At 43.2% G+C, this 10,812-nt stretch overlaps 1 protein-coding gene across 1 annotated transcript in view; it reads right to left on the bottom strand.

Annotated features, from left to right (window-relative positions):
- bard1 (BRCA1 associated RING domain 1) overlaps positions 1-10,812 on the bottom strand; it is a 36,435-nt gene that overhangs the window by 10,790 nt on the left and 14,833 nt on the right. The window contains exons 7-9 of the mRNA XM_008298146.1: positions 9,784-9,916; positions 9,526-9,658; positions 5,968-6,060 (exon numbers count right to left, since the gene is read on the bottom strand). Of these exons, the coding sequence (XP_008296368.1) occupies positions 5,968-6,060; positions 9,526-9,658; positions 9,784-9,916 (359 nt within the window). The remainder of the gene's footprint in view (positions 1-5,967; positions 6,061-9,525; positions 9,659-9,783; positions 9,917-10,812) is intronic.

Raw genomic sequence — 10,812 nt, forward strand, 5'->3', positions numbered from 1 at the left:
AATGGGGACGTTCAAGAAACTACAAGAAACAAGAGGTCACCTTGAGGAAAGGAGGGAAGGAGAAAGGATGGAAGAAAGGCACAGGAGGAGGAAGAGAGGAGACGAAGGACAAGAAGAAGAAGAACCAAGCCCAGCAGGTCGTCTCTAAAAGATTAGGCGTCAGCAAAGATAACACCTGGGGGACAATTAATAGGTCCACTGGTCCATAAAATATTTCATTTGGATTCATACCCCCAGCCCCATATACACACAAATACAAACAAACATAAAATGTCCCTGACACCTTATACATATGCGCACACACAAGCCGGTTTCAGCAGGAGCATGTGAGAAGAATATCTCAACAATGTAGGGAAAAAAAAAAAGTTGTGCAGGAGGTAGAGTCGCTCTCCCACAGGCCTCTGCTCGAGCGCAAGTGGGAGGAAGGCGGTGGTGGTTGTAGCACTGCATCCATGACTATTCATCTAACCACGGCAGGAAAACTGAGCTGAACACAAAATACAAAATGCCACAACTCGTTTATACCTTACAGCATTCTCAGTATTTCTAAAATCATTATTTCCTAACCCTAGCATTACAAAACACCACCAGCACTGATAACAGTATCAGCTTCTGGTCAGTCTAATGCTCGATACACATCTTTAAAAGCTGCACGAGGTCTTTTTAAAATGCAAACTAAATTTTTTTACGTTAACGTCCCACCTGATTACACACATTCCAGCGGTACGTAATTTAATTCGAAATTCAAACCAAGCTCATGATCACTCCACAGCTGACAGAAACGTAGCTCCGCAGTAAGTCTGGAAGGAAGTCTCATGACAGAAACCCATGGCAAGCAACTGATGAGGCAGCGGGTAAGGCCCGAATGCATTTTTAATCAAAAAGTTAATTAGTTTCATTTCCTCTTTAAACAATCCACTCTGGATTTGTCCTGATGCTTGGATCAGCTGGGTGTTACAGCTTATCTTGGTGATATATGACTCACCCAGCACCTCTATTTCACTCTGTTAAAGTACTTGGTGCTTCCTTTAATGCCAAATTGCAATCACAAATAAGGTAAAGTGGGGCTTCTAACACTTTGCTTGATGCTCTTTGCAAAGTTTGTGCCTTAAAAAAAAAAGGATAGTTTAACGTGTAAGAGCCAAAAAATCGTCGGAGCACTTTGTTTTGACAAGACAATGAAACTGCAAAACAGACGGCAGACATTATGGAGTACATTTCAAAGACTGGCAGAAACGAGGAGAAGACGGTTATTGTCTGGAAACTGTCAAGGCTACATTATCTTAAAGGTGTCCTGTGAGGGGGTTTTAGTAAACAAGCAAAGTTTCTGTTTTCACTCAGTCTTAAATGAATTTTCGTCGTGTTTAAACATTTGCAAAGCTGCTTTTTTTTTTCCAACCCTGCATTGTTTATATCCATGTTTACTTGCTGGAACTCACTGGAACGGTGTGAAAACCATTTGGCAAGAATTTAATTCCAGACGCCCACATGCGTCTTAACTCGAGTGCACGGGAAGAACAAAGTGTCAAGAATCAGGACAGACTCATTACACATTGCTAATGTGGTCATAAACCCCACAGGGTGCCTTTAATGAAGATAAGCTACGCTAAAACCAATTAAATCTCAGGTCAGCGTTTCCTCGCCGCTTCCTGGATCAAAACAGAACGTCCATTACAGACGCCGTATTTATGCAGCAACACATACAATATTGTACGAGTCGGCGCTGACGCTGTAAAAACAAACTAGCAGCATTTGGTGCCTGTCGCTGCTCATTTGTAGGACGACTCTGTATCTAGTGTAATTACAGCGATCCACTGTAATGGATTGGCATGTTAGTACAGGGCACACAGGTGATGTTAATTAACGTCTGCATGGATTCGGCGCTTTGGGCTTAAGGCAGTCATTATGACTGAGCCAACAGCCCATTCAAATATATCGGATGTCTTGTTTCTCACATCTCATTAACGCAAATTCATTTTCATACTGTATTGATATGCACATAAATCGTGACAGCTAAAAGCTCACTGCAAGTTTACCAACATTCAGCTCGCCAGCCTCTTTTTAAAACGTCCAAACGTCCTGCACCGGCAGATATTTGTGTTTACAGCAGCCATCGGGGGGGAACCCAGCTGTGCAAGCTTGTGTAGCTGTCTCAGGAAATGCTTATACCTGTTGTGACATAACAGGGAAGGGTTGACTGTGTTATTGGTACTCACTTCAGAGTTCGCCTCTTTTAAAGATTGCCTTCTGCATTTCTGATATCTGCCCAGTCAGTCAGTCAGAAAAAGAAAAAAAAAACAAACTTGAGCTCGATAGAAAGTCTGGCAGCAGCTGATTCGGAGAAACCGGGTGTAAACAATGAAAAAATGCAGCTGAACCGTTCAAACCTAACGCACGCACGCACAGAGGAACAAAGAAGATCTGCAAAATCTGTACTTCCAAAGCCCGAGCTGAGTGCCAGTCATTCCATTAGGAATTGCATTGGCAGATGTCTTGGTCTGCCTCTTGTGTGGGTGTGTATATGTGTGTGACTGTGCGTGGTGAGAGAGAGGGGGGAAGCCAGGACAAGGAGTCCTGACAGACAGTCCCAATCGCTGCCTCTGTTGTTTTTTTTTTTTTGCCTTGCAGACAAGCAATAGGGTAAAAAGGAGAAAATGTAAGATGCTGCAATCGGGAGCCATCATGAAATTGAGGCGAACACAATAAAACGAAAGAAAGTGCACAAAGGATGATGGGTATTAAACGATGGCAAAAAGAGACCTTACTGACCCAGATCAACTACTGTACTCATCGTAATGATTATCCAACATTCCCTCCCCTCGTTATTGACATTGTGCTCCGCGGCTACATCGCCTCCAGGCCAGAAACGCTGATTAAGCAACTGATTGACCAACAACTAATCGCTATCAGTCTTACACCTGTCCACCTACGTACTGCACCGACTCGCGCACCCCATCTTTAATTACAAAGAGACGAATGCCTGGAACAATGACAGGAAAAAGGAGCTTCACAATTTATTGAAGAAAACGAAAATACGAGCCGGTCCAGAAGGACGGAATCACCTCTATGATGTAATGCGCTGAAATACAATCGCCGTGCGATAAATATTAACTCGGTGAAAATGTTCTGTTTGTTTGGAGAGCGATACTTTGGTGACCCAGTTGAAAGATATAAATATAAAATCTAACTTCTACTTCAGCAACAACACCAACAACAACAACAANATGTCCAAAACTGCTCTCCATAGACACAGACTGCGGGACACGATTATTGTGGCCCCAAGCTGAAGTAATCCAATTAAAATACTGGAATGACACACGTCAAGATGTAATAAACATGTACAGTTTGGTAGTACGCTGCGAGTGATAGGTTGGTTTTCATTGTGAGCGAACAAGACACACAAAAAAAAAAAGACTAAAAATGAATGAAGTAGATTCTTTGATAACAGTAAAATTTAGCTCTGTGCCACAACAATACTGGTGAGTGACCCTTTATTTTAATGCTGTGCATAAAAATAGGTTGTATTACTGATCAACTGTGTCCATCCTGGTTGCATTTTAACTGGACCTTTAACACTGTCCCCACTGCTGGTCGTCACCATCATCCACCAGGAGGAACTGATCTCTTGTGGCACCTGTTGTGCACCACAACACATTACCCTAACATAGCTTCTCCATATCAGGTAAATGGAAAGACAATCATCTATATTTGTGAAGGTAGTGAAAACATATCGTAATACCTTGATACCGCTCAGGACTAATTTCAGCCTTCATCTCTTGGTTTAAAATGAAAGCTTAAGAAAGGCTGTTAGCTAAAACGGGTCCCGTTTTAGACAGGATGAAACAGGGAAGCTGCTTTTCCAAGGAAAACGCAATGCAACAAAACATATTCCTGATAAAGAGGTAAGCCAGAGCTTGGCCTAGTTGACAGCAATGGCATACAAAGGCAGGTGACAGGGAGAACTCAGCTGCTGGTGTGTGCTCGCACACATACACAAGGACAGAAACAGATAGGATGCCACAGTGATTGTCATGAGGGAGACAAGCTGTGTCAAGTGCTCAGCCTGCGTGGAGAGACGAGAAGGGGAGGGGCTGAATGTGGTCCAAACACACAAAACCTTCCAGTGACACAAACGCACACATTCAAAGTTGAATTGGCTCACTGGCAGAGACAGAGACGAGCGAGCATGGCGTTGTACTCTAAACACACACACACACACACACACACACACACAGTGAAGTGATGCTACTGACAAATACACCAGCCAAGGGCACACCAAGGTGCCAGAAAAGTCTTTGACAGCAAGTCTCTTTTTACTTCCCCTGAAGCTGACTTCTTCTGAATATCTGCTTGTTGACTTGGTTCAAGGATGCCAGGGAGACTGGCTCAGAATAGTAAAATTTTTTTTGCTAAGTATTCATCTTGGCAAAAATCAAACATCCTTTCATCGTTGGTGATATTGCCTTGTGGCGCACTGATTCCCAAATTCCATCCCGGAGTCATCCACCCACTTGATTTGGCTGTCAGACATGTAAGCAGGTGTGTGCACACACAGCAGCAGGCTCAAACAATTGATCTGAAAATTGCCTGCTGCAAAATATTCTTTTAATGTTTCCCAGGACGCTGCATGCTCTGCATGAAATAAAAGGTACTTAGCATTTACAATTTCCTATCCCAAAGACAGAGCCTCATCTCACTTGAAAGCTTGCCGAGAGGAGGAAGTACGAAGGTCAAATGTCCACGTCTCAGGCTAGATTGGCAGTGAAGAGAAATTAAGACCAAGGCCTTAGTGAGACTTGATCACAGAGCAGGAAACAGACACGTTCCCATGTCCCCTATTGTAGCAGGATGAACACCACATTAACAAAAGTGTTTTAATATTTCCAATTAAGTTGGATGGAAAAGTAACAAACTGCATATTAGCAAAAGCAGTTTCGTGAAGGTGGCAGGTAAAATGTTCTTTTGGGATGCAGCAGGAAGCACAAAATCCTTAAAATGACTCCAAACAGCCAGTGCAGCACAAACCATTTGTTCTGTGCTGTGCTTCAGAGAGTCCAATATTTACCTAGTAGATTTTTCATACTTGTCCTAAACTAAGCCAAGAGTCACCTACGGTAGCGAACATAACTCCAAATGCAGATGGAAATACTGTTTGTCTGGCTAGAGCGGCCTCGAACGACCCAGTCAAGTGTAAAAAACAGACGTATAGAAAGTAGAAAACTTCCCTTTGCAGCACACAGTCGCTGTCTACCACTTGGTTTTAATAAAAAAAAATGTAATTCTGGGTAAAAAGCAACTAAACACATGACAAATTGAATAACTAATGTTTACATGTAATGTGAGGAACACATGGCACAAACACTAATGCTTCCACAGCTTCCAGTGATTGTGCTGAACTAAGCTCACCAGCTGCAGGCTTTCTATTTACCAAATATGACAGCGTTATTGATCCTCTCATCCAACGCCTGCCAACGAGGACAATCGGCGCACTTCCTGAAATGCTGAACTATTCATTTAAGGCTATGAATAAATTAGGCTAACAGTAGGAATTAAGGCTTTAATAGGAGGGATGTTAGGTGGTCTGGATTGACAATGAAAAATTGACCAATTTGTTCTCTTTTGTTTTGTTTTTTCTCAGAGTTTAAAAAAAAAAATCACAGATAAAGATTTCTGACAGTCATGATATTATTCAGTCTAAAATTATCTTATTCACAGATGTGTTATTTCAGGGCTGCAGTGATGAAAGACAGTATTAAAGCCATCTAAGCTGTGAATTAAAGGAACTGAGTGCCATAAACGTATTTACTGTCATGCTAAACTCTAAGCTCTACAATCTAGCATACATTACACTTTAACCTTCAAGAGATTTTTAGACGCTGCAGCAGGAAGTTAGCCCAACAGCAGCGTTTAACGTGACATTCAAAAATAGCAGCTGTTCCAGACGACGACGGCTCGCTCCGTACTTACAGCTGTATCTGACAACCCAGCAGCCAGCGAGAACACCCAGGAGGGTGGAGTAGGTGGTGGGCATTTGTCCTTCTGGCACCACGACATGGCTCACTGGAAGGAAGGAAGAAACAAGACGCAGAAATTACACAGAAAAGAATTGTGCTACACATTGTGCACAAATGCATGTCGTTGTCCTCCTAGGGTGCTATGAGGTAATGTTTTGACCAACTTGAGGTCTTTAATATGAGATATTTTAGACATTAAAAGACCCAAGAACAAGAAAAGCAACTGAGATCCTCCCTGCCCAAGTGAGGTCTAAAGTCTGGGATGTGTGATATCAAGATATTAGGAATAAAAAGACAGGATAGCACGCTTCATGAGAACAGCTTGACGGGTGACGGAATAGTCTGGGAGACCCTAACAGCTTTCTTATGCTGGTGGGAGGAGGGTACGGTGTCCAGCTATTTCCAAAACCAGCAATCTGACATCCACTCCCACCTCACACTGTGACTGACCAGCTGTGTGAAAGTAGCCAGGCTTGAACTTGCCCCTCTTTTTTTTTTTGTTCTTTACACATCTATTTCTGTCACTTTTCACATGTGCAACACGAGGAATGCCTTTAGAGAGAAACTGTTTGAAAATGTGCACAGTTATTATCACCTCTCCCCTCTTTGTATGACAGCAGGCTTTTCAATCTATACCTTCCAGAGTTGCCATTCAGAACAACAACTGCACCACATTACTATAATAAATGCAGGTATATGTAGACGAGGTGTCTCAGAAAAGTTCCATGACTGGTGTCACAGAAGATATATATCAAACCCAAACTACAAACTAGGAGTTTTCCCCTTCAGACGATCAACCAGCAGGTCTACAAAGAGATCCTGTTTGCTTCGTTCAGTGAAGAGGCGAGAGTTGTGGCAGGACGAGACGTGGCTGCTTCACCATGACAACGCGCCTGCTCATGATGCTCTGAGCATCCGACAGTTCCTGGCTGAGAAGAACAGCGCCGTGCTGGAGCAACCTCCCTACTCACCCCACCTGGCTCTGTGGGATTGTTTCCTCTTCCTCAAGCTCAAGGGGGTCATCAAGGGGACCTGTTTAGAAGACCTGGACGACATCAAGATGGCTGTGATGACGGAGCTGAGGAAGATCCCGGAAGAATCCTTCTGGGCAGTGTGAAGAGAAGGCTGGGGAAGTGGGTTAGACTCCAGGGGGGTTACTTGGAAGGGGAAAACTTATAATTTGTAGTTTGGATTTGAAATATATCTCCTGTATTGTATCTTAGGCTTTACATCAGACAAAGCTATTAACATGTGCAGGATGTGACCTCAACAACTAATTTGTTTTGAAGTTATACATTTAAATAACAGAGTTTTGAAAAGGGATGACACAATAAAACTCTGCTTGAAGTAGATACTCTGATGTTGTTTTACCAGCGCTTACCCAGCTGCAGAGAAAGACTAATATTTATGCTTTCAATTCCTGATTCATCCCCAAAGTGTGGTGCATTTCTCACAGTGTTAATAATTCGCTCACGTCCCTCACTCTGAGTGGGTGAACAGGTATGCTTACTGCAAACCTGTCAAACAATCCATGGCAACACAACAAAAGGCCGTGCAGCGGCTTATTTTATAAAAAAGACAGCGACACATAATTATAGGTTAATTAAAATTTAAATACAAGCTTATTGCCTGTTCATTCAACAAGTGAGCGCAGTTGACAAGTGCAAAATTAGCATAATTATATCTCCAGGGCAAAGCCTTCTAACACTGTGCATTGACCATGGATTTGGGTGGATTTGCCGGCTTCGGTTCGAAACGTAAAAAAAATATTCTCTGAAAGCACCAACTTTCACCCCTCTGGCCAGACGAAGGAGACTGGTGAGAAACACTTGTGTTTTTCATTAGCGTGTATTCATCACTCTGACAGTACCTCCAAACATTTTATGAGGAATGATTTCAATTACTTGCACTCTCTGGCGTTCTCGTAGCCATTACTATGCAACAGTGAAGGAGCTGCTGTATCACAGTGATGTATACAGTTCTGACAGCATCTGTTGGTTAAGGTTGAACCTTTGTGAGTGATCGTGTTCACGCACCTACTGTTGGCTTTTACAACACAAACGGGTCTGCGTTCGATAGCAAAGGTTTGGCTCTATAGGAAAAGGACCATTTTAAATACAAATGACGCATCTATGGTGATGGAAGGAGTGTACAGCAACCCTCTAAACAAACATCAGGAGCAGGCAAGAAACTACGTCATGACTACGGGGGTGAGCATGAGCTTTACCCCTCTAACACTTCTTTTGATTACCTATTTGTTTGGCAGTGAAGAAGCTGCTAGCGACTGGCTGGTAGTTGCTGTTAATTTGTAGTGTTGCTGAGAGCCAGTTGTGAATAACATTAAAAAACTGGAGAGCCCTCAGTAGAGGGACATAGCTGCCTCAATGTATGCATGTTGACCTGAGTCTGTGTTTTACTGTGCGCCTACTTGAGGATGAAATTGCCTTGATTTTGCCTTAAAATGATCCATAAAGCAACAAGAGCTTAGTCTGCCACGTAACACAGATGTTTTGCATGGAGGGTAAGCGTTTTGGGGTAATTTACGCCTACGGCTAAGCACCTAAGATGTATGACCTTGGCGTTTCATCCAAGGTCAGATGTCACATCACCAATACGGGCTCCCATCTGATTGAAGAAACTGTGTATTTATCGTACACCTTTTCTAAGTTGTAATGGATTTAAAATTTGTGGTGATTTACGACCTTCAGTGTGTGACGGCCCGACCTAGTATGTTGGTTGGGCACATTGGCTGCTCTGCTTCCTCAGGTCCTCAAACTGCTAGAGACTGAGTGGGCGTCCTACCTGCTTGGCCCGCCTGGGCCCAGCACTCCCAGGCTACAAAAGGGCCAACCCCTCAGCTCCTGCTCCCTCCTCCTCATGCTTGTGACTTGGGTTTGTGTCATTTTGGTCTTTACATCAGACAACACCTCACACCGCATCGCATCCAGGCATCGGCACCGACACTACTGATATCACTGACGTGCACATCTCACTTTGGAAGTATTAATTTAACAAGTTAATAAAAGCTCACATTTAAATCCGGCAATACCTGTGTTGTCTCCCCTCTTTTTGCCATAACCTATTTGATGGGTTGTGACCAGTGTGACCAGTGTCTCAAGACCATATGTTACATCACCAGTTTATAGGCCTCGAATGTCTTACTTAGTTAGTTTACTAAACTTATGTCTTTTTGTACATTTTCAGTCAAACAAGGCTGCTTTTGGGAAATGCGACCTTTAAATTCTGTAGCGTCACCAATGCATGTATTGACTCCAAAATCTTATCACTCTGAGAAGGGACCATACCGAGGTCATACATGAAGATTCAGGGTCAAACTCCTCTCCTGTAGAGCGCAAGAGTGTTTACAGACAAACAAAAACCCAACAAAACAAACAGACATGACTACTCTATAGTTGTCCATTGTCAATGGGCAGCTATAACAATCATGTGGCCCGTATTCTAAGCAGCAAAACCCTTAGAGGAGGTGGTTTCTGAATCCCAAAACCCCTACCTGAGCCAGAAAAGGCATCCGCCATCCTCCCTCCCAGTAGCGGTCCCAGTTTGGCCAGTTGACGTTGCTCCGGCAGTGACAGCTTAGTGGCCAAAAACACCACGCTTTGATCCCTCCTCACACACTCGTTCGCCTAAGACAGGGCATAAGAGCACAGTTTTGAAATGCCTGGGCTTTTAATGCAGGGATGTCAGTACACTGGGGGTAACAAGTTGAAAAGAAAAAAGAAAAGTTATTCACAGGTCCATGCAGACGTACCACAGAGAGGTTGGCTGAAGGGCTATGAGATGTATGAGCATTAGCATATTGGGTTCCTTCTGAGGCTTCCTGGAAAATCTCCAGCATCTCCAGACTCGCTGCATAATCTGCAGGGCGCTTTCCATACAGATTACTGAGAAGAGGAACAGTCAAAAGATAACGTGTCAGTGTCTCACAGCGTGCACACGTCTGTATTTATGAATTTGCAGCAATGCAGACCATCTGGTGACCACAGGGACAGGCAGGCACAATAAAACGGAACGATACGACGGCAAAAACAACAAAATAATAACCGATATTTTAACACCAAGAGCCAAAGAATACGCTGGCACAGTCTAAAAAGCAACGTGAAGCAAGATGTTCTGTAGTCCTGCATCTCTTCTGGGTTATTTACTCGCGGTGGGTTTGAAATGAGTCACTACAGTTTGTGTCTTCAAGTGTACAATTGGTTTTCAAATGTATGGGTAGAGGTGCTGAAATTACAGGTCCCTTCCTTTGTCGGTGAGTTCTGATTCAGTTATTTTGAGACTCAAAGAAGGCCTGACTTTGATTCAAGGCATTATTTAGAGTCGTAATTGTTTAGTAAGTTTCTATCCTATCACAGGGCTACACTTAGAGACAGACAACCAAGCACACTCACGCCTAAGGACAATTTAGAATCACCAATTAACCTCAACATGTTTCTGGACTGTGTGAGGAAGCCGGAGAACCCGGAGAGAACCCACGCTGCATGGGGAGAACCCATGCAAACTCCACACAGAAAGATCCCGGGTGTCCTCACTGGGATGCAAACTGACGACCTTCTAGCTGCGAGGCAACGATGCTATCCACCGAGCCACCTTGCAGCCCCCCAGAAAATTATCATAAATAAAATTGTTACCCAAGTTTATATGTAAATGACCCTTTAAATAAAACTGAAAAAATTACATCAATCACTTATTTACAAAACACTGAACGAGGTCAAATTGACCCTAAAAATAATAGGAGTGTTAAAGTAGAGAAAGTCATAAAAACAGCTCCGTTTGGTGT

Source organism: Stegastes partitus, unplaced genomic scaffold (genome assembly GCF_000690725.1).
Source record: "Stegastes partitus isolate 25-593 unplaced genomic scaffold, Stegastes_partitus-1.0.2 Scaffold1287, whole genome shotgun sequence".
NCBI classification, from domain to species: Eukaryota; Metazoa; Chordata; class Actinopteri; family Pomacentridae; genus Stegastes; species Stegastes partitus.